General features: G+C 36.8%; 4 protein-coding genes across 5 annotated transcripts; 1 reads left to right on the forward strand and 3 right to left on the reverse strand.

Annotated features, from left to right (window-relative positions):
- Positions 1–357: 357 nt before the first annotated feature.
- Positions 358–7,549, reverse strand: LOC111486405. Its single transcript, XM_023133518.1, has 16 exons — positions 7,009–7,549; positions 6,260–6,786; positions 4,698–6,005; positions 3,892–4,428; positions 3,692–3,763; positions 3,487–3,567; positions 3,343–3,377; positions 3,142–3,229; positions 2,912–3,061; positions 2,444–2,635; positions 2,268–2,347; positions 2,087–2,156; positions 1,903–2,004; positions 1,479–1,584; positions 1,061–1,148; positions 358–780 (listed from the first exon to the last, which is right to left on the reverse strand). The coding sequence occupies exons 1-16, from the start codon at positions 7,361–7,363 to the stop codon at positions 591–593; spliced, it is 3,981 nt and encodes a 1,326-aa protein (XP_022989286.1). The 5' UTR covers positions 7,364–7,549; the 3' UTR covers positions 358–590.
- Positions 7,550–8,264: 715 nt separating this feature from the next.
- Positions 8,265–12,054, reverse strand: LOC111486509. Of its 2 annotated transcripts, none has more exons than XM_023133689.1 (4): positions 11,836–12,054; positions 11,646–11,745; positions 9,032–9,430; positions 8,265–8,659 (listed from the first exon to the last, which is right to left on the reverse strand). In XM_023133689.1, the coding sequence occupies exons 1-4, from the start codon at positions 11,940–11,942 to the stop codon at positions 8,531–8,533; spliced, it is 735 nt and encodes a 244-aa protein (XP_022989457.1). In that variant the 5' UTR covers positions 11,943–12,054; the 3' UTR covers positions 8,265–8,530. The 2 variants fall into 2 exon arrangements, with proteins under 2 accessions (XP_022989457.1, XP_022989458.1); XM_023133690.1 differs by having other exon boundaries at positions 8,620–8,682.
- A 2,054-nt stretch (positions 12,055–14,108) lies between these two features.
- Positions 14,109–18,367, forward strand: LOC111486451 (glucose-1-phosphate adenylyltransferase small subunit 2, chloroplastic). Its single transcript, XM_023133613.1, has 9 exons — positions 14,109–14,502; positions 14,662–14,958; positions 15,216–15,485; positions 15,575–15,754; positions 16,369–16,472; positions 16,569–16,680; positions 16,775–16,873; positions 16,999–17,118; positions 17,953–18,367. The coding sequence occupies exons 1-9, from the start codon at positions 14,239–14,241 to the stop codon at positions 18,067–18,069; spliced, it is 1,563 nt and encodes a 520-aa protein (XP_022989381.1). The 5' UTR covers positions 14,109–14,238; the 3' UTR covers positions 18,070–18,367.
- Positions 18,368–18,768: 401 nt separating this feature from the next.
- LOC111486458 lies at positions 18,769–21,803 on the reverse strand. The gene is made up of 4 exons (XM_023133621.1): positions 21,487–21,803; positions 19,995–21,199; positions 19,796–19,868; positions 18,769–19,173 (listed from the first exon to the last, which is right to left on the reverse strand). The coding sequence occupies exons 1-4, from the start codon at positions 21,583–21,585 to the stop codon at positions 19,033–19,035; spliced, it is 1,518 nt and encodes a 505-aa protein (XP_022989389.1). The 5' UTR covers positions 21,586–21,803; the 3' UTR covers positions 18,769–19,032.
- Positions 21,804–22,106: the final 303 nt, after the last annotated feature.

Raw genomic sequence — 22,106 nt, forward strand, 5'->3', positions numbered from 1 at the left:
CAACTTGAGAGTTTTATATTATGATTAGATAAATAATGCTTTTGGGTCATTTGGGAATGCTCAAATCTAAAGAATAATAAAGAAATTAAGCAATAAGATCCTAGGATTTAGATTCGATTGCAGAACTTCATGACCTAAGAACCCAACCTATTCTATCATTACATTACACTTTAATAGTCCGTGAGATGTTACCTAATTTTGAATGATAATGCTTGATGAAGCCTGTGCACTGGTTGCTTTAACCTTGTGGTGTAGCTCCAACTTGATCCTCCTGCAATTCATTATTCCAACATCCATGGTGTGGCATTCAACTTTTAGATTAGACGCTCTTAACAGAAACGAAAGTGATCCAAGTCATAAAACTAAGACTGATAATCTCAATCTTTATCATTGTTGATCTGATTCAAAGTTTAGATGTATTTGGTCAAATAGCAAGAAACAGCTACATACAGACATCATGATGGAACTTATCCAACGTGTCAGTCAAAATTATAATTCCTCCGTGTATTTTCTAGGGGAAATACCTGACAAGACTAAATTTTACTATCATTGTGGAACTACCAGCAGCATGTAGAAATACTGAGAATACGCTATTGTCGGTTTGATGACTGTTGTACAACCTCTGAAACACATCTACAAACTCTTAAAATTCTCGAGTATCCAGCATCTAAATTCCCAACTGCAGTTCTAATGTCATTTAACAGTGACTCTGAGAGTGTGTACTGAGTAGAAGCAAGAGACTCAACCTTATGTGGAAGAACTTCAGAAGGGTAAATCCCTCTGCCAAGAGATCGAGCAATAAATCATTATGACAATTTCAATATTGACATATAAATCACATTCACGACCCATCCATTCCAAACAACAAATTTATGTAATGCATGGGTTACAACAAGATTGAAATGGAGAATTATATTAGCAACTAGAATGACAATAAAAATTCTATAAAGATAATCAGTGATAAATAATATTACTTGCGAGTTAAATATTAGGCCAGATAATTAGGCAATTCAGATGAGCAAGACAGTAGAAAATATAGAAAGATAAAATTGTAGCTTACCGACTCAAATCTGATACGTCCAGATCCAGATTTACCTTCTTGCCACTTTGGAAGTCAATGAAACTAAGTTGCAAATCAAGCTGCTCGTCTGTAAATATTAGAACAGCAAAAAAGAAGTTAGGTTTTCAAGTTCCCATAAGGGAAAATAATTTGTGGTCACGAAACTTTTATAGCTTATTCATGCAGTCAACGTCAATTTGAGGACCAAAAATAAGCAGACATCATCAATAGCAAGCACTACAAAGATACCATGGAGCTGCACCTGCTTCAAGTATATTAATACTAATTTTTGGAGGAAGTGTTTTGAAATGAAACATTGTATGGAAAAAACACTAATTAGTGAAGATCATGCATCATGTGGGTCATCAAGTACAAGCAAACCAAGATCGTGCATGGTTGTGATAAAAATATTCATGACCTGAAGGAGAGTAGAATCTTATTAGGATGAGATTTGAAATCTCTATCTGGGCTATCTGCATTTCCTCAATCACATCCAGCAGGTTGTGTAGAAAAGAACTCATCATCTGTATAGTAAAAAGATAGAATTGCAGCATTGCAAGAATCAGCATAGTGCATCAACATTAATGAATATGGAGTTGACAGTCTAAACCAATAACATAGTAAAAAGTCTAGCATGTATGTACTCTGGATAAATACTCAAATGCTAGGTACAGTAACCTTCGTTCATTGAAAGAAGCTGCGGTAATCAAGTGAAATTGATAGGATTATAAACACTTGAAATAGAAACAAGAACCGTAGATACACAAAAGAACAACGCAAGGGAAAAAGGTTGGAATGAGTCATAAAGAGATAGGCTAGTCAAGCAGGATGAATTTACTCACTTGAGTTTCTTTCGACAAATGCCTTGAGGAATTACATTTCCTCGTCTTATTAACATTTAACACACAAGCAAATGCACTGCAAGCATTCATTTCTGGAAAGTTCTGGTGGAGAAAAACAAAGTAAAACGAAATTGAAGAGAAAGAGGTAAAAGTCTGTTGAGAAATAAAAGGTTTCATGATGTACCTTCTCAATATGAGTATCATTCAATGTAGTTAAAATGGTTACACTTGGGCGTGGATCTTTAATTGTAATCCTATAGATTAGAAACGCAATGAAGAGACGCAGAGTGTAACTGAGATCATCCATCGGTAATTGCTCATAAACAAAACATAAATAAACAGAAACAAAAATAAATAAATCAAACCTTTGGCAGGCATAATTAAGGTAGTTGAGAAGTATGGTGTAATGATCATTCTTTTTCTCAAAATCATCTACTTTCCACATCTGATCAAAATCATATATATAATGTTTAATAAAACTACATCACAGCCGTTCATGAAATTATGGTCTTAAATAAAAAAGAATAGTAAATATAGAAACCTGCAAATCCTGATAAATAGACCTGCAGAGCTTTCTCTTCCTTAGATGATCAATAACTGATTCAAGTATGTCAGTTGAAATAGGTACTCCTTTCAACTTACAGTATGTTGAAAAATATTTACTTAATGTGTTTATCTTCCCATCCAAAGATTCAAATTCTTGCTTTATTGTGCTGGCTCTATCACAGGAGGCCTGCATGTAGCAAATTCACTTGCATCATTCATCCAGAAAATAATTCACAGAAACACCACATACTTGAGCACTAGTAGTTCAGAAGTTAGGTGTGTGAACCATATAATTACACACGAAACTGAGGGTGATGACTAGAGAGAGAATACCAAGGCTACAAATCTAGAGTATATACAACATAACACGAGTTTAAAGCATCTGCCTAATGTTGAGACCTTGAAACTCCTTTTCCAGTGATTCCATTAATAGGGCATTTAAAGGGAATCACGATTCACAAACCTCATCCTTGACCTCCGATTCAATTGGGCATGAAATGCTATTTCTGTCGTCAACTTGACCACTCTTTGAACCACATTCCGTGAGGCAGTCATAGTTCATCTTCAGTATTTGAAAATCCTCAATATGAGAGTTCAATGACTGTGCTCTATTCTGCATGGAAGTGTGCTCAGCGGTTAAAACTTATTCATAATCTAAAAATTAAAAAAATTAAAAAAAAAAAAAAACGATACCAGGTAGCTATCTCGCTTTGCATACACCAACTGAAGCTTTGCTCTTTGGTATGCTACTTTATACATCAACGATCTAGCTTCCACAGCTCTGTGATAGCATCAACTTATGAGTTTTGAAAACAATCATTTAACCATTTCTTGAGAATATAAGGAATTCACATAAAAAATGGTTCATACAAGCAGATGTACTTCTCAAATTACCTTTTACGCATTGCTCCAAGATTCTCCGTTACTTTCTACATATGAAACAAAAACCAATGTTAATATGCCAAAGCTTCCACCAACCTACACAGTAGTTATGTATAACATCATATCAAAGTATGAGCTCATTTCAATATTCAAAACCTGAGACTGGATTTCAGAACACAGCAGTTCGTATTCTTTAATCTTCAAAAGGTGAATCAAAGTATCCTCAAGCGTTTCAATCTGCATAAAAAAAAATAAAAAATAAGAAAACATTATTAGGTAATGAAGACCACGGCATAATTTAATTTAATATAATTTAACATGTATGAAGAGAGAGAGGGGTAAGAAATCAGGGAAGATATACTGCTTTCAAGTTCAATTTGTTGATTGATGAGGGTAGCAAATCTTTAATATCTGCTAAAAAAGTTATTGGCATCTGCAAGACAATAATGCAAGTTAAAAATTCACGAATTCAACACAAGAAGAACAAGAAATCACTACGACTGTCATCAGATGTGGTTAGCAGACAAGTAATCTTATCAACCAAAAAGACAGTCAGCTTACATCTGTCCAATGCATACGTGTTCTACATTTATTGACCTCAATCATCTTGCTTCCATTGCTCATTTGATTGGACTCTTCTAACGATGAGTCTGAATTATGACCTCCACTATGATTAAGTTTCGGGCTTTGCTGAATCCTTGCTATTATGCCATTGTCATCATGATCTCCGTCAAGAGGAATCATGTCAATGTTTCTTCTCTTGCTCCCAGAAAGATTGTGATTGGCCTTCCTTGAAGAACTCACCAATATTTGGCTAGCTTGATCATAATCATGATTAATATGTCCACCAAAACTGGATGTTGGAGAAGCCAAAACTTTCCTCATTAAGGTCCCACCATCTTCTGTTTCTTCGCAAGGATCATCCCTGGAGGGACTTTGAAATGATCTTTTCCTTGCAGAACTCTGAGATTGTTTGTTCTTGAAGGGACTCGGAGTTGACTTACTAGAGATGGCAATACCGGTCTCTTTTTTGACAGACGATTTCTGGGTTGAAATTATCCTTCTGGGACTGTAGTTTGGCATTCCATTGAAGGGACTCTAAGGTTAAAAAATAATAAAATAAAATAAAAAAAAACAAACTCAATATAAACTTTCAAAAGTGGAGAGAACAGACATTAAAGATGGCAATAAATTATTTGATAAACTGAAAACCCGATTAAGAAAGATAACTATGCACATTAGATTTGAGTAGAAAGTTGACTACTGATAAGGTAACTTTCAGAGGAGATTTTCACTCGAACTTGAGGCTGTATCCGACTATATACATAATTAATTCATAAATATTGCTAACGAAAAGGAAAGAGAACCTGCAGAGAGGATAATCCACTTGTCCGAGCCTTCTGAAACTGTGGTGAAACAACACCAACATTGGATCTCTTAGCCGGACTTGCCAATCGAGAATTTTGTATGTTCCCATCTATTGAAGAAAGTTGCGAATTGCTGAAGGTTTCAGAATTATCCTGCAAATTTGAAAGGTTAACTCCATAAGCAGCCGCCTCCAGCAAAGAAGAACCTTTGAACGGTGAAGTTGACACAGCTCCACTTTTGGATTGAAATGAACTTGAGTTGTCAGCAGCTCCACCTAGCATCAGACGATCACTAACATGCTTGACTTGTTGGTCACACTGCTTCAGTTCACCAAAGCAACTAGTCAAACATTCAGTGGCTCCTAATAATCTCACAACTGAACTTTTCAAAGGAGATGAAACAGGTGTATCATGTATAATAGTTGAGTTATTCTGTTCTTTGTCATCAGGTTTAAGGTCTATTGACAAGGCATCAATTTTATTACTAGTAGATGACCCTGATAAACGATCTTCTGACTTCATCATGCGTGGAGTAAGATCCTTTTTCTCAGACCAAGTAACATGAGCGGGTGACTTCGCTTCTATAGCTGGCTGACTAGGTTGCAAGCGGGAAATGTTTGCCAGAGCCATAGAGCCTGGTGTTACTCCAACCTCAGTTCCACATTTTGGCTCTTCACTCTGGCTCAACCTAAGGAAGTCTTTTGAATTTTCGACTACACTACCACCAATGCTAAATGAACTTTGACATTCACCATTTTCATTCACTCTAGAAAGTTGTTCTTCTAAACGCACGACAGGAATGTCTGTGTATCTGCATTTGAGATCCTTGAAACGATCAGGTCGACCACTCAAGTTAACTAAAGAAGAGTAACTTGATAGTCTGGATTTCAATCTGTCAGTTCCTTCTTTAATACTTGAAACACATGGTGAAGTTTCTGGAAGTCTGAACTTGGAAACAATTTTCTGCTTGGATGACAGATCCTTGCCAAGCTTCATGCTTCCTGTACTCATTCTATAATCTGACAGCTTTGAGTTAGGAGTCATAAGAGCGGCAAATGAAGGTGAATTGAAAGTAGCAAAGGATGTTTTCCATTCAACAGATAAGGATCTATTCAGTGGAGATACATCTTTCAGCTTATAGTCAATGTTTTTTTGAGTCTCGAGCCTTTCGTCGATCAGAAAATTCTCATTAACGCCTCCATCTGACAAATTTCCTTCCAACAAACCATTGGATCGAAAAACTTTATGGGGCGTGCCATTATTGAGTATAGTTCCCTCAACTGCATGTTTGGTGTTTTCTTTGCTTCCCTGGAAAAAAAAAATGGACAAATATCTTCACCCCTACTTGTGCAAAACTAGCAAAACACTTGGAAAATCGTCAATTACAGTAAGAAAATTAAATACTTGAGCCATGTGATGATGCAGAAAATTGCTAGATATTAGGATCATCCATTCTATACCGAACAAAAACTAAGTTTAAATTGTGAGAACAATCCTTAGATAATACTAAGGTAATTCTGCTAAGCACAAAATATCAAAGAAGAACAAAATATCATACTAACATTTTCTTTTTCGTTTCCCTCAGAAATTTCCTCATCAGAGTTGTGTTGTCCAATCTGATCAACTTCACGAGTCTCAATCTGATTGGACAATTTTTCATCCACGGAAACAGAATAGAGATCCCTGCTTCCTTCAGTCAAAAGTGCATCTAAAGATGGAGATAATCTCCCATAATCAAATTTATGGGGGTCCTCTCCCACGATACTCATTGCATTAGAATCTTTACTTCTTACCACATCATCAGACTGCAAAGATGGAGAAATCAGCTTGTCAGCCATCGTTAGAGTCATAAAACTGTCGGGGTTAGTAGGCATGGTGTTCTGGGTCCGTGTTCTATCTTCAAATGCAAGCCGAAATGCTGTGGGAGTCCTAAGATCCGCCCCCGAGTCTGACCCAGCAAGGCTACGAAAATGCATTGAAAATGATTTTGAATCCATTGTAACATCGTGATTATTATCAGAGGCAGCAGAATCAGACAGCCGCCTGGATCTAATGAAACTCGATGATACAGGTCCAAAAAAATTGTCATCTGCAATAGTGAATTGGGTGAATGTTTTAGGGTAACTAGCCTTCTCGAGTGAGCAATATAAAGAAATTCACCCTTCTTCATAAATTGTTGCTTTAAAAAAAACAATTAACCATGAAAGAAATGATATCTTCAACACTTCATTTCTCGAGAACAATCAAATCGCAAAACCGAACAAACAAAATGCTAGAGAAAACGAAGAGAGAAAGAAATAGAAAAACGTGCCATCATTGGAGGTTGCAGAGCCGGCAGAAATACTCCCGGGCGACGGCGATCCAAGTGGCCTCAAAAACGATTTCCTCTGCCCAAGAACATCATCATCCAAATTAGGCGAAGATTCGCGAGAATCATCGCTATCAACCAAGTCCCTGAAGAACCCCAGAACCTCGTTATCTGGAGTAGCGGCCTCGGGAGTGGCTTGGGGCTCAGGAGGGGTCTCGTAGTCCTCGTCGCGGTTGAAGATATGGACGGAAGTGATCTCAACGTCGGCAAAGCTCACGCGTCGGGCCCGTTTCTTCTTTAAGGCCAACGTTTCTTCCTCAGTGGTGTTGGCGGCCTCTTCGGGTTCCTTGGAAGCCATTGGAGGAAGGTGAAATTACAGAGCTCAATGGGTGTGAAAGGCTTCGGAGTTCAGCGGTGAGAGTTCATGAGATTCCGAGCAGCAAACGGAGTTTTGATCGGAATTGGACCGCCGGAGATGAGAGAACAGGAAGAAGATTGAAAAAATTTGGGAGAAACATAGTCTGCGCGGGCAAGTGAAGATATTTCAAAATGTTTAAATACAGATTTTTCGAGTAACGAATAGTCTTTACTATGGATTTTAAAATGTATTAAAAAAATATCCATAATTTTTCAAAAAAAAAAAAAAAAACCCATGATTTCTATTTTTAAAATAAATAAATAAATGCCAAATGTATTTTTCAATGAAAATATTTGTTGATTTTCTAATAAAAAAAATTAAAGGCAAGAATTTTTTTTTAATGGACATAGGTTTTTTTTTTTTTTTTAACAAGACTCATAATTTATAAGAATTTTCTATAATTTAGCATTTTTTTTTCTTAAAGAAACAGTTAAGACTGTAATTTAGCTTTTATTTTTACAAAAATAATTAGACTAAAAAATAAGAAAAAGACTAAATTTTCTTTTTTTTTTTTTTTTTTTTTAAATATCTCAAAAATNTTTTTTTTTTTTTTTTTTTTTTTTGAAATATCTCAAAAATAATTTTTTACAAGTCTCATTTGAAGAATCTTGACCTCGATCCCTCAAAAAGAAGGCAACAAAATCATCTTCATCCTAGCCTCGTGAACGCCTCTAATGCCGTTCCTATCAAGCTAGTGGTTCATCTATTAATCACGCAATGATCAATGCGTTATTGATTAGATTGAAAGAATAAGCATATTTTTAAATCAAATAACATATAATTTTTTCACTCAACCCCTTTTTAGGTTTTTTTTTTTACTCGACCTAAAACCATGATATCGTTAACTAAAAATCGTCAATAAGATAGAAAGTGTCAAATAAAAAGTGACAAATTGTGAGTAGGAATAAACTATAAAGGCTGAATAGGAACTAATCTCAAACTACCAAGATCAAATTGAAACTATATCCTAAATTCAAATTGCCTCCATGTTAGCCAATCGAAGAACATTTGCTTTGAAAGCAAATTCAAAGATAAAAGAAATTGGTTGCTATATAAACAAGAACAAAGTTCATAGTCATTGTATTTGTAAGCAGATGAACCATATCATCAGCCATATAATGCACGCCACAGCTCCTGGACACCTTTTGATGTTTCTTTTGGATTCCAAACGATTTCTTCCCTTGAGAAGCTGAGGGGCAATGAGCTTGCTAAAAGCTCACCCATTTCCCTCATTATCTGGACAAGAAACCACAGAGAATCTGTAAAAAACTGAGATTTGAAAAGCAACAGTACAGAGAACTCGAATCAACCAGCAGTCCGAGAGGCACACGATGCACTAATCAAGTATTTTTAGACGATTTTGAGTAATTTGCAAGTATTTTTGGAAGAAGCAGAAATCAAGTCCTCCCTAAAGTCAGTTCTGGCGCTTTGAAATGTTCAACAGATCTTCAAAATCATTTTGACGGTATAACCAAACATTATGGAAATTTAAAGTGCTTTGAATAGAAGAACTCCTTTCATGCTTGAATTTGGATTATGTCATGGCTAACTTTGTGTAAGAAACTACTAGGAATGGCAATAATATAAAATAATTGATTGAATACTCACCTGAATTTCTTCTCCTGCAACTTGATTGGTAAGAATACGACCTGTACGTCCAACCAGGAAAAATGCAGGAATGTTCAAGAAGCGAATCAAGTGAAATAAACAGGCCAGTTGTTCGCAATAGATCTGTGAAGTCAATGGCAGTTCCTGGACTTTGGCAATCAACGTTCGAGAAATATCTGTTTCTGGACCCATCGCAGTACCGAGCAGAAGAACAGACCGATCAGTTTTAGTGAGAGTTTTGTTCTCCCACTTGAGCTTCGAGGATGCAATAACAAATGGGACTACAAGAGAGGGCTTTGAAGAAGAGGGTGAACTTCCTCCTGCTATATGTGAAAGAACTTCATTTAGAGCACATGCCAAGACTGGAGGTTCGTAATTTTGTAAGATTAACACTGAAACCTGAAAATTAAAGCAAAAACAATTGGTAAAAAGGAGAAGAGAAATAATTCACCAAGTAAAATTTCTAGTTAAGTTCATGTGTGGAATCAGATCAGCTGACGAAACAAGTAAAATGCTGTTATTACACCGGAAGTTGCAAAAGACCACAATCTATACTTTGAGACCTCAAGATAAGTAAATGTTTGATACAAATCTTCTGGAGCTTGGAAGATATATGCTCAAGATAAAAGCATAGAAAGAAACAGCGTTAAAAAACCATAAAATCATTTTCGCACCTTCCCGAACATATCTAACAATAATCCTCAGTTGCAAAACTGAATCAATTGAGTTCACTGTTCAATTTCCAACTGAAACTCAAAGGTAACAAAAAGTAGATTTTAAACCCCCTGAAGAGAGACCCGAACGTGCCACAGAAAAGAAATTTAATATTACAAAATGTAGAAAACTCTGTTTTCCTTCTGATAAAGAGTCCACCGCAAGCTTTATGTCATTCCAATGAGCCTAGATAGGCTAATGACTAAATCCAACCTGAAATAGAGTGCACGGAACTGCGTTTTATCACACTTTTCCTCTCCAACAAATTCTCCGGTTGGAAAGAGGCACCATTGATCATGTGCCTAAGCCTCAACTCACACTTCACGATTTAACCTAGCTCCTTAACTGGTGCATGTCGTGTTAGAAAGCAAAGGAATATGTCAGCCAGCTGATCCTGACCTACTGGTTCAGTAAAAGCATCTGACAATTTTTCTTAAAAAAATAGACTTGGGCTGGAACTGCTACACCAAGAAATGCAGACATTCCTTCAAGAATGTTGCTGTGATGCAGTGGCTAAATACATAAAGAATAGTCCTACAATGTTGATCACCAAAACGATAAAATCCTAATGTCTTATCGATATTTATTTGAGTTCATATAAAGCCTTCACTTCATAATACACAAATGCGAATTTCATCGCCAAACAGATTAATAAGTATAGGAGAGAAGTGGAAGATCGGATGATTTTACATCAAAGAGTAACTAAGCATTGATATGGTGCCAGTAAAATCCTTTTTTATGCCTAATTTAGACTCAAAACATAGCTAGTTCGAGCAGTATTGAGCAAGGAAAGTATTGTGTGCCTCGTGAGATCACTCACGTCCTCTATTTCTAGAAGAAAGTAACAACTTCCCCGCAATTGCTGTTGTGCCTAAGGATACCTAGAGAATTTCTTACAAGTTGCTATCTCACGTCTCACCTCGATCATGCCTATGCAGTTGAGTAAGCTACTATTTTAATAGGGACTGATGACCTCTCCTCCCTTGGCATCGACATTGCACTCACCCTAAACCAACTTTGTTGAGTTGGGTGTGTTCATCCTATTTTCTTCCTTCTAACTATAAGGACGAGCGCAGTCCTGTCCGAGTTACACTATAAAAATGACAAACCAACTTTCATTTCATGGTACACGCCCCTAAAAAAGAACTAACCCCACCAACAAGAAGTAGAACACTAACTAAGAGAAGGACTCCTATCTAACAAGACCTAACCGAGAATTACAAAACAACAAACAGACCAATGCCCATAACGAAGTAGAAACGAGCATAATTTCCCTAACTTCACTCCAAGGTCTCTCCACACCCCTAAAAATCCTATTACACCTCTTTATCCATAGACTTCAAAACAAAGTATAGATACATGCTCTGCCAAGGGACTCTGTTCTTATCCCATAAAGGAGGCCTTTCTTATTGCTTTGAAGAATTGGATGGATGATGCCAATGATCCACGCGGATGTATCAATGGTTATCATATCACAACAACCAAAATGGTGATCAAAAAAGGAAACGTTTAGCTTTACAGTAGTCTAGGTGCTACATCCCACTCCCATTCATATTTGAACATGTCACCATCTATTTCATTGTTTTAATCAATAAGTCTTCTAATGACATGATGAACATATATTGCCATATTTAATCACGTCATTATTTATTTCATACAAGAATTCCACACTACGAAAGAACCACAATATGTCCACTTCACCGGTTACATAATCCGGCTGAGATGATCTAACAAGAAATTCGAAGTTGCATAGCTAGTTCATAACATGTTTAGCACTGACATTCTCACCAAAAAACTTCGAGCCACTTTTCAAGATCGACAGCTCCAAAATTTTCTATCGGAAACCGAGACAAGTCTAAAAATCATAAACAAACATAACTCACTGTCACTCCTTAAGTACCAGATAGATTCCCTTATCGTCGAGATAGTGAATGACGCTCCCGGAGGCCTTGTGGTATTTGATTCCATACTCCTCCAGGGAGAACTCGAAGCATTCATCTCTATACCAAAATCAAACCAAATTTTATCTGTTAGACAAATAATCACCTAATTCAATGCGGAAAAAATAAACATAGGGAAAATGAGCCAACCGCGTGGAAACCGTGAAAGGAGGGTTGGGGCGAAGAGCACCGGAAATGGCTGAGGCGTAACCCTCGGAATCTCTGATGAGAAATATTACTTTCGGAGCTAATTTCATTCTCTTGAGATGGTGAATCGCCGGCGGAGAAGATCGAAATCAGAGAACCTTGCGGTGGTTTCTCAGCTTCAGTATCATTGATGAACTGCGTTGATGGCACGTGCGAAGCCCAATTTTCACAAATGGACTAATTTACCAATATTTACCCTTTTCTAATCTTTTTAATTACATATGTAGGTCTGTGTTAGACGCTAATGTTTGTTTTGACCTGTTACTTATCATCGTCAATCAATGTACGGATCTCACAATTCATCCCTGTTGGGCCCCAACATCCTGACACACCACCCGATGTCTACTTCTGACGCCATTTGTAATGCCCAGAGCCCACTTCAAGCAGATATTGTCCATTTTTGTCTATTACGTATCGTCGTCAGCCTAATTGTTTTAAAACACATCTACTAGGAATAATTTTCTACACATTTATAAAAAATATTTCGTTTCCCTATCCAACTGACGTGGGAATTCACAATTCTCCTTTAACGATATTCTTTAGCGGCATACAACTTTTTACAACGACAACGAGAGACTTACAAATTGCTATTTTCTTATAATATATTATTCAGCACCCCCAGTGATAGCAGGTGTGATGGTGACAATGATTTCAGCTACGACGTTGACTATGAGTAGCAATGACATTGATAGTTAGCAATTACTTAACGACAGTAGTAGACCAATTATCATTGGATTATGCTCATTTTAGCAAATAAACTTTATTGATACGATAATAAAAGAGAATAAAAGTGGTAAAGTAATTAATGAAAAGTTAATAGATGCCGTCAATGCTTGAGACGATCAAAGTAAAAGTTGTAAAGCTAATAAAAACAGATACCGGGTTGGTGAAATAAAAAATTAGATTAACGAGAATTATACATAAAATTCTAATTCAATATGTGTTTTGAGTTTAATATGGGGACGGAGAATATTCATATTTTGGTCGGAAATATATTTTTTAATTTTCAATCTCAATAAAAAAAAAATACATATCAATAATTTATTTTTTAATTACAAATTTAACCTTTAAACTATCTTTTAAATTTTGAATTTTCAAAATTAAATTTTATGTATAATAAAATTTTGAAAATAATAAAAATTGAAAGATTAAATTAATTGTGGCTTCAAACCTCTTCCACGTAGGCAAAGGAACAAACCAAAAATTTGGAATGTAGCGGGGAAATATTCCAGTGTGGCCCAGTGTACTGAAACAACGTTGCCATCACTGTCAAGTTCAACGGCGCTCCCGATCCTTGGGCCCACTTAAACTTGGATACCCGATCTGTGTTTAATGTTTCAACGATTCCTTTATTTATTATCTAAAATTTTAAAAAAGGAAAAAAATATTAATAAATTAAAAACAAAAGGAAATGGACGGTGCTAATTTAATCCATATTATAATGACACGTTTATTTATTTGGGAATAAATTTATTATGCTTTGATTTGAAGTTATTTATTTATTTATTCCAAGATTTATTGAAATTATATTTTAATAAAAATATGCCCATTTATTTTAGTTAAATATGGAACACGTCTCTCCACATGTCTACTTTTGAGCATATTGTGTTGGGTTTCTCCAAAAAGTCTCGTGTTAATAAAAATAATATTATTTGATTATAAACTCACGATAATTTAATAAATTAGTGGATGGGGAACTTTCATTTTTTAATTGCATTGGAAATTGATAATTTATATTCCACGTGTGTATTATTATTTTTTTTATATTATATTTTTATTTATGAAATATTATTAAATTTATTACTATGCTTACATTTTTTAAAAATTATTTTTAGTTCAACCATTGGAACGAGTCATTTGGTTATGAGATTGACGAGGACAACCACGTAAGAAAAATAATACACACGTGGAATATAAATTAAATTGATTTAATTTTAAATAAAAATAAACGGTTCCAAAAGGATCTAAAAGGAAGAGTCCATGTGAGCTATGAATAGATTCGTGAATCCACGTCCACTCAATCTTATCAAATTAGAAAATTACTAATTTCCTATAATTTTATTTAATTTTATTGGGGGGCCGCTAGAACTTTTATATTCCCCATATTACCCTTCCACAACCACGTTCTATGCTACCAAAAGCGTGGTAAATGACGTAATAAAGTGAAAGTTGGAAGGTTAGAATCGACCGTAAAACCACACCATATATCAGTGGCGAAGCAAATCTGTCGTTTGGTAGTAGAGTTGCAGAGCTGATCTCTGCTTTTCATTTTCCGGCCACCGGCTCACCGGAGAAGATACCGGGTTTTGCTTTCTGTTTTTTTTCCGATTTGAATTGACTGCTTTAATGGCATCCTCAATGGCTGCAGCTGGAGTTCTCAGACTTCCCATGACGGCGTCAAGCGGCAGTTCTAACAGTGCAAGGAGAAGCAACCTTCGGAGTCTTTCGTTCTCTGAATCTCTCATTTCTGGTGACAAGATCGACTTTAGAGCTTCTGGTTTGGGATCACGACGTGTTTCCGGTGGTAGAGGGCCTTCTTTGATCGTCTCTCCCAAAGCGGTTTCTGATTCCAAGAACTCTCAGACTTGCCTCGATCCAGACGCTAGCCGGGTTGGTATTCTTGTTTCTTTGTTCCATTCGTGTTATTGATTGGAATCCGAGAGTTTCGTTGCTTATTGTTCTTGATGCGTTTCCGGACTTAACTTCGTTTGATTTTCTGTTTTGAGCCGCCGCGAATTGATTTTCGATTATATGTTTTGTGTTGTTTAGAGTGTGCTAGGGATTATTCTTGGAGGTGGTGCTGGAACGCGGCTGTATCCGCTCACGAAGAAGCGAGCGAAGCCTGCTGTTCCTCTTGGAGCGAACTACAGGCTGATCGACATTCCTGTTAGCAATTGTCTAAACAGCAACATTTCCAAGATTTATGTTCTTACGCAATTCAACTCTGCTTCTCTTAACCGACATCTTTCTCGAGCTTATGCGAGTAACATGGGCGGTTACAAGAATGAAGGATTTGTTGAGGTTCTAGCCGCTCAGCAAAGTCCGGAGAATCCAAATTGGTTCCAGGTGATGAAATCAAGCTTAGATTTATGCTTTCATGATCAATACGAATCCAAATTGGTTCTCTGAACGCTAGCATTAAAACTTCCGAATCCATTTTCTTCAAGTTTCTCGAAAAGTGATGAAATCAAGCTTAAATTTATGCTTTCATGATCAATACGAAAATTGGAAAAACTGAAACCTATCATTTTGTTCTGAAATTAGAACTTCCGAATACATTTTCTGAAACCTATCATCTGATAGTTTGACACCATAATCTGTAGGGCACGGCTGATGCAGTTAGGCAATACTTGTGGCTATTTGAAGAGCATAATGTATTGGAATATCTAGTTCTTGCTGGTGATCATTTGTACCGAATGGATTACGAGAGATTCATTCAAGCACACAGGGAGACTGATGCAGATATCACTGTAGCTGCATTACCCATGGATGAAGAGCGTGCTACTGCATTTGGTCTGATGAAGATTGATGAAGAAGGGCGTATAGTTGAATTTGCAGAGAAGCCAAAAGGAGAGCAATTGAAAGCGATGAAGGTGAATCCAAATTTTCTATCCTCTCACGTTTGGCTGGTAATTACTCTCGGCGACCAATCTTTATCATTGCTATGTCTTCTTTCTTACAGGTTGATACTACTATTTTGGGGCTTGATGATGAGAGAGCGAAAGAGATGCCTTACATAGCCAGCATGGGTATTTACGTTATCAGCAAGGATGCGATGCTGAGTCTTCTTAGAGATAAATTTCCCGGAGCAAATGATTTTGGGAGTGAAGTTATTCCTGGTGCAACTTCCATTGGAATGAGGGTAAGCATATAATTCTCAAGACAAGTCATAATATATATCATCCATATATTTTGTAAATTTCTTGGTGGGAATGTGGTGGCAGTTATAAAGGGTGTTAGAGCTAGGCACCGGGTGGTGTACCAGAGCAAGGACATTGAAACCTACCCATAGTGGGCACATTTTAAAAACCTTGGGGGAGGTCTGAATGGGAAAGCCCGAAAAAGACAATATCTACTAGCGGTGGGCTTGAGTTAGGGTGGATTGTGAGATCCCACATCGGTTGGGAAGGGTGTGGAAACCTCTCCCCAAGTGGGCACGTTTTAAAAACCTTGAGAGGAGAATTCCGAAAGGGAAAGCCCAAAGAGGATAATATCTGCCATCGGTAAACTTGGTCTATTAAAAGTATCAAATGATGGAATTGTCCGGTGCAGAGTCTAAACATTTCACGTATGATCAATACTAGGATTCAGAAGAGAGAAAAGGAAAAGAAAATAGACAAAGTTTAGACTAATGAGAATTCTGATCATGGACTCCTGTCACTTTGACTGTTCTTGGTTTGCTACAGAAAAATGACTGTAAAGCTACTTTTATTGGGCCATGATCTCTATAACAAAGATGTTGCTTTGACATGACAGGTGCAAGCTTACTTGTATGATGGCTACTGGGAAGATATCGGTACCATAGAAGCCTTTTACAATGCGAATCTGGGGATCACGAAGAAGCCAATACCAGACTTTAGGTAATTTAGTCAAGTTTGATTCAGTTTCCCTATTTTGTTACCAATAAGCTGTTAACTTATCATTTGTTATTTGATACACGAAACACCCAACTGCAGCTTCTATGATCGTTCATCTCCAATCTACACGCAACCTCGATATTTACCGCCATCCAAAATGCTTGATGCTGATATCACAGACAGTGTTATTGGCGAGGGCTGTGTCATTAAGGTAACTCCCTTACAAGCAAAGTAGTTGTTTGCTATGCTAATGGCGTTGTTACATTGTCTTCACTGAAATCAATCTTCTTTTATTCTGTCATTAGAGCTGCAAGATTCACCATTCTGTCGTTGGCCTTCGATCTTGCATATCAGAAGGTGCAATCATAGAAGACACTTTATTGATGGGTGCAGATTATTATGAGGTGTGTGACCATATAATAACCTTCATTGATTGGAGCCTGTCTGTTTTGCACTTAGTTTGTTGGCAGTAAGAACTGAGAAGTTGTGAGCTTTTACTGATTTGTTTTACTGTGGTGTTCCTCCTCAGACGGATGCCGACCGTAGATTATTGGCGGCGAAGGGAAGTGTACCAATAGGCATTGGCAAAAACTCTCACATCAAGAGAGCTATCATTGACAAAAATGCTCGCATTGGGGAAAATGTCAAGGTTTGGCACGTCAACTTGCTTTGTTTTTATTCATTTATTTTGTGATGCTCATCTTCAAGTTCTTATTATATCATATCAGTCATTCTTGGGGTGGGGTCTCATCGGGATCTTGATTTCCATTATCTTTTTGACTATCAATCAAACCCTCTGATTTCATTGGGAAAGAACATAAAGAACACAGACAAGTAGACAACAAATTGAGTTCATCAATGCTTCCTTTTTCTCCTAAAGTAGTTTTGATGGTGGGAACAATTCTACTTCACATGGCTGCCATATTCATTTCTTATTTCAAAATTAGGAAGCTATAAAAAAAACAACGTTCATTTATGAATGATATATTTAACCTTGTAAACTTTTTTATATTTAATTGTGTTTAATAGGTGGTTGTTCTATTGAACACTTGATAATGGAACAACTTGAATCCTACCAAATTTAACAACTATAATCTGCACTCTCTTATTGAACACACACACACACACACACAACAAATCCTTAAATTACAATGATCAGGAAGTACTTACATTTCTTGATATAAGTCCAAGTCTACCGCTAGTCGATATTGTCTTTTTTAGGTTTTTCCTTCTTTCGCAGTTTTAAAATGCCCCTGCTAGAGAGGGTGTTCACACCTTTATAAGAAATGCTTCGTTCTCTTCTCTAACTAACGTGAGATCTCAAAAAGAAAAAAAGAAAAAGAAAATATATATAACACACGAGGGTGGGAATAACAGTAGTACGAGTTCGTTATAACAGTAGTATGAGTTCGATTGTGAGTAATAATAATAAGCATATGAATGTTGTTGGGTGTGTGATATTGAATGAAGTTTGTGATCTCAGATTGTGAATGGAGACGGTGTGCAAGAAGCAGCAAGGGAGACAGATGGGTACTTCATAAAGAGTGGGATCGTGACAGTAATCAAGGATGCTTTGATTCCCAGCGGCACTGTTATCTAAGGCCACAGCAGAACAGAGCAGACATGATTTTCACTCTCTCTCTCTCTCTCTCTCTCTCTCTCTCAATTCTGATTCTTCCCCCTGGCCCACTCAACATTCCTTTTCGTAGAAAATGGAAAGCTTATAGGAAGAGAATCCCACACTCCACTAGGCCCTATTATATATAACTTATGGTGCAATCATCCCTCTCTTCTGCACTCAATGTTTTTGTTCCATACTACTTTATAAATAATCAATAATCAAATTCTGTTTCAGTTTTCAGTGATTGTTAGAATGAATAAAGAGCTTGCTTCAGTGATTTGATTTCCATCTTCTGTTTTTGAACTTCTTTATTACTTCAAACTTAAGAAACTTGAAGGGAATGTCATAAAACCCCAGCAGAATAAACCGCCTAAAAGCCTCCAAAACCCGAGGTATTACAATGAAATTTGTGTGTCACGCCATCCTGTTAACATGTAGCTCTCGAGTCGTATGTTATACAGTAGTAGGGATCTGAATCAAATTGAAAAGTTATGTGTATAACGTTCAAGCTCGTGAGATCTAAAAGCTCAAAAGGCCAAACTTAAAATTCAACCTTGTTTTATGATATCCTATTTTTCTATTTTTTTTAAAAAATCTTATTTTCAGTCTCAATAAATTCACTGAAATGTTCTCATGGTTTTTACTGTGTATGGAATTTATGTTTGAATTTTGAGGGTGCACGGACCAAATGAACCAAAGCTCAAATTACACAAACCAAAATGTTAAGAGAATACAAGTACGAAGTTAAACCGAACCAAAATATGATTTAAACCTATCTATCTTTTAACTAAACTTCGAACACAAAAACGAATAGTTATAGCCCCACCATTTACAAAGAGGACATGATCCGAGAGGAAAATTCGAACATAATTATACATCGATTACCTTGCTATTAATCGCTATTAATCGTTATGGACGTTACCTTCTAGTAATCCATTGCAACTACTTGTCCACAATATTTCTCCATTTATCTTTCAGGTCAACTGGAGTACGAGTGTCATCAAATATATGACGACCGAATTCCAAAATTTTCCTCCACGGAAGATTTTTGTTTACTGAAGAAGAGAATCTCTGAACTCCTTCCTGAAAAAAAAAAAGGTCATTTTTGTTAGCACAATGAGAAGCAAATAATGATTCAAAAACAATGTAGTTTTGGGCCATTTCTTCTCATGATCAACATATGTTCAATGGAAATTTGGAAAAGAGTTCGCACATATCAGTAAACTACACAAATGCATCGAGTGCGAATGAAAACCGAAGCAGCATGAACTCGAGCGTCCTTTAAGTATTATATGCATTATGCAGCACAATCAAGATTTTTCAGTTGAAAAAATGTATGAAGAAATCACAAGAAAACTTTTCTACAGAGTAGATAATTTCAATCAGCTTCGCCAACACTTGGATCAGAAACACAAAAGAATCATGCCAGGTGCGTTCAAATATAAGCATACCCTTTTGTAATATTTCATTTGAATTATTTGTTCCCAAACTAAAAATTAATGAATAAATAAGTAAATACAGATTTAGTAGTTTATATCCACACTAATGTCCTGCAAAACTAGAGTGTTTTATAGTGATTTCAGTATTAAGCAAACGGTGGTAGTTAGACGTTATCAATTGATTCTAGTCTGGAAGATGGAATCTAATAACAATTCCAGATGCTAAAAGTCAGAACATCTTTATTGATCAACTGATGAACTAGTACCTTCAACATGTCCTCCTCTTCGGTAGACCATCGCATTCTCTTACGCTTCTCACCGTGAAACATCAAGTTTTTGCTGCAAATCAGGAATTGATAGTTAGTTGCAATTGCTTATGAGTATCAGAAACTTCAGAAAGACACCCGCCATCGTACTGCAATCCAGTAATATAGAAATCGAATGACTGCCTACGATGAGACTTACAATTGATTAGGCGATGCTGGTTTCATCTTTAACTTTCCAGATGTAGAAACTTTCTCGACTTTGGTTGATCGATCTTTCCCAGGCTTTGGTGTTTGTATATGAGGAGATGTTTTCTCCCGTTTTGGAGTTTGCAAATGAGGTGACTTTGTCCCATGATCTGGAGTTTGTCGACGCAATGACATTCTAGGAGAATTAAAATCCTTCCGGTCTACTTTCCTATTAGCTTTCATTTTGAAGCGCTTTTTCTTCACAAATGTTTCATTCTTCAAATCATTATTTCCAGATGCAGGATGGATATTTTCAGGCTGGATTTGTTCTGCACCATCGCCCGTGTCTTGAGATGCTCGCCCTGCCCCAAGATCAACATCATCTACAGCAATCTCTTCCTCATCATTCTGAATCTGGGGTTCACCTTGTTCCTTCACAATCTCTTTGTCCTCAATGTCATCTGTGAACCTTAAGTTATCTTCTTCCATCGTTTTCCCATCTTCTTTATCTTCTAAACTTTCATCCTGATGAGTTCCCTCTTCATTCATAGCATCCTCACATGGCTGAACTTCATGAGTAGAATGTATGCCGTTGCTAACACAAGACACGCTAGGACCCTCATGATTTTTGCTGTTAACCCCCATCACCGTCGATAGTTGAACATCTCCTGCTGTTCTCGCATGGTCCTCCCCTTGATTACTTTGATTTTGCCCAACCTGCATATCCTCCTGATCTCGCAAACTCTCGTGATTAGGCAGATCCACATCTACTCCACAAGTTGATACATCAGTTACTTTCTTCTTACCTGCCTCTCCTAACTGCGGTGAATTGGCACCACTAACCATCCTGTTATCAATGAAATCAGATAACTTCCTCTTTGCCGCCATAGCCTTTCTCCTTAGCTCATTCACAATAACCAAAGCTCTTTTATATGAACAATAAGGACAATAGAATCGCCCCTCTTCATCGAACGAGGGTTTGCAGGACATACAGTACTCATGAAGAGCAATTGGACATCCAATTTCAGTACAGACCAACAAGCCACCACTCTCATCGCATCTAATACAAGTGTCTTTCTGAAAACAATCTTCTTTATCCGACACATCGTGAGTTTCCTTCCTTGATGCCTCATTCAGAGCGTTATCTTCTGCATTGCACGCATCCTGACCAGATACAAATCCATCATTCAGAGTGTTGTCTTCGGCATTCGGCATATCCTGACCACATACACATCCATCATTTTTTCAGCAAAGAAACATTCAGTAACATTCTCTTCCCTTTCTTCGAACTTGTAATAAAAGAAAAAAAAAAAAAAAACAGTTCGAGACTAAAAATTAAGTCTGCCAACGATTTCTCGGCGAAATCCGAGAAGGTAAAAACGGTATCCTCGTGGATTAGAGAACAGTTACAGTCGCGAAAAGCAACAGAACAATGAGACGACTTTGCGAGTAGAAAAAAAAAACAAAGAGGCCATTACTACAAAGAAAGAGAAGTGAATACGAACCCGGTCAGGGACGGAGGGAGACGCCATAAACGACGGATAAGAATCGGAGGAACGCCGGGAAGGCCTGGACCTTCCGCCACGGCGACTCTTGGTCCTCATCTTCTTACGGTGCAAGTCCGAACCCTAATCTTTCAGAATCTTCAGAGCTCAATCAACACAAAACTTCTTTCTCAATTCGATATGATGAACGATTCCATTTCCCCCCGGAAAATTATTCTACATAGTAACAGTCGGTGATAATCTCGATTCAAAAACAATTTTGATTCTTGGTCCAATTTGTAAATAAACAAATCTTGTGGTAAAGAACTTCATTTTTATTCCAATCTTTTAACTTTTTTTTCAATATAAAAATTAATTTATTTTTATTATAGATTGGGAATCATGAATCTCTAGACTCTTCTCACATCACAGATATAATATTGTCTATTTTGAACATAATCTCTCGTGACTTTGCTTTAGGTTTCTCAAAATGTCGGTGTATTCTTCCTTTATAAACTCATGATTTCTTAAATTAGTGAACGTGGGACTCACTCCCGACAATGTTTAACAAAATAGGTATCTTCAGACCCGAAAAAAAAAATACAGACTAATAATCACTGAATCACTCTCGATTTGAACAC

This window comes from Cucurbita maxima, unplaced genomic scaffold, assembly GCF_002738345.1.
Source record: "Cucurbita maxima cultivar Rimu unplaced genomic scaffold, Cmax_1.0 Cma_Scf00011, whole genome shotgun sequence".
In the NCBI taxonomy this organism is placed as follows: Eukaryota; Viridiplantae; Streptophyta; class Magnoliopsida; order Cucurbitales; family Cucurbitaceae; genus Cucurbita; species Cucurbita maxima.

What these genes read in the sequence shown, in the direction of transcription:
- LOC111486405 (XM_023133518.1), bottom strand. Translation starts at nt 7,363, where the DNA reads ATGGCTTCCAAGGAACCCGAAGAGGCCGCCAACACCACTGAGGAAGAA. An exon ending in GTGGATTATCCTCTCTGCAG is followed by an intron (nt 4,429 to 4,697) that starts GTTCTCTTTCCT and finishes TTTTAACCTTAG; the next exon opens with AGTCCCTTCAATGGAATGCC. An exon ending in AAGATTCTACTCTCCTTCAG is followed by an intron (nt 1,149 to 1,478) that starts GTCATGAATATT and finishes TAATATTTACAG; the next exon opens with ACGAGCAGCTTGATTTGCAA.
- LOC111486458 (XM_023133621.1), bottom strand. Translation starts at nt 21,585, where the DNA reads ATGAGGACCAAGAGTCGCCGTGGCGGAAGGTCCAGGCCTTCCCGGCGT. An exon ending in CTCCCTCCGTCCCTGACCGG is followed by an intron (nt 21,200 to 21,486) that starts GTTCGTATTCAC and finishes GTATGTGGTCAG; the next exon opens with GATATGCCGAATGCCGAAGA. An exon ending in CCAGCATCGCCTAATCAATT is followed by an intron (nt 19,869 to 19,994) that starts GTAAGTCTCATC and finishes CCTGATTTGCAG; the next exon opens with CAAAAACTTGATGTTTCACG.
- LOC111486451 (XM_023133613.1), top strand. Translation starts at nt 14,239, where the DNA reads ATGGCATCCTCAATGGCTGCAGCTGGAGTTCTCAGACTTCCCATGACG. An exon ending in AGAATCCAAATTGGTTCCAG is followed by an intron (nt 14,959 to 15,215) that starts GTGATGAAATCA and finishes CATAATCTGTAG; the next exon opens with GGCACGGCTGATGCAGTTAG. An exon ending in GCGAGGGCTGTGTCATTAAG is followed by an intron (nt 16,681 to 16,774) that starts GTAACTCCCTTA and finishes TTCTGTCATTAG; the next exon opens with AGCTGCAAGATTCACCATTC.
- LOC111486509 (XM_023133689.1), bottom strand. Translation starts at nt 11,942, where the DNA reads ATGAAATTAGCTCCGAAAGTAATATTTCTCATCAGAGATTCCGAGGGT. An exon ending in CCTTTCACGGTTTCCACGCG is followed by an intron (nt 11,746 to 11,835) that starts GTTGGCTCATTT and finishes ATTTTGGTATAG; the next exon opens with AGATGAATGCTTCGAGTTCT. An exon ending in TTGCAGGAGAAGAAATTCAG is followed by an intron (nt 8,660 to 9,031) that starts GTGAGTATTCAA and finishes TTTCTTGTCCAG; the next exon opens with ATAATGAGGGAAATGGGTGA.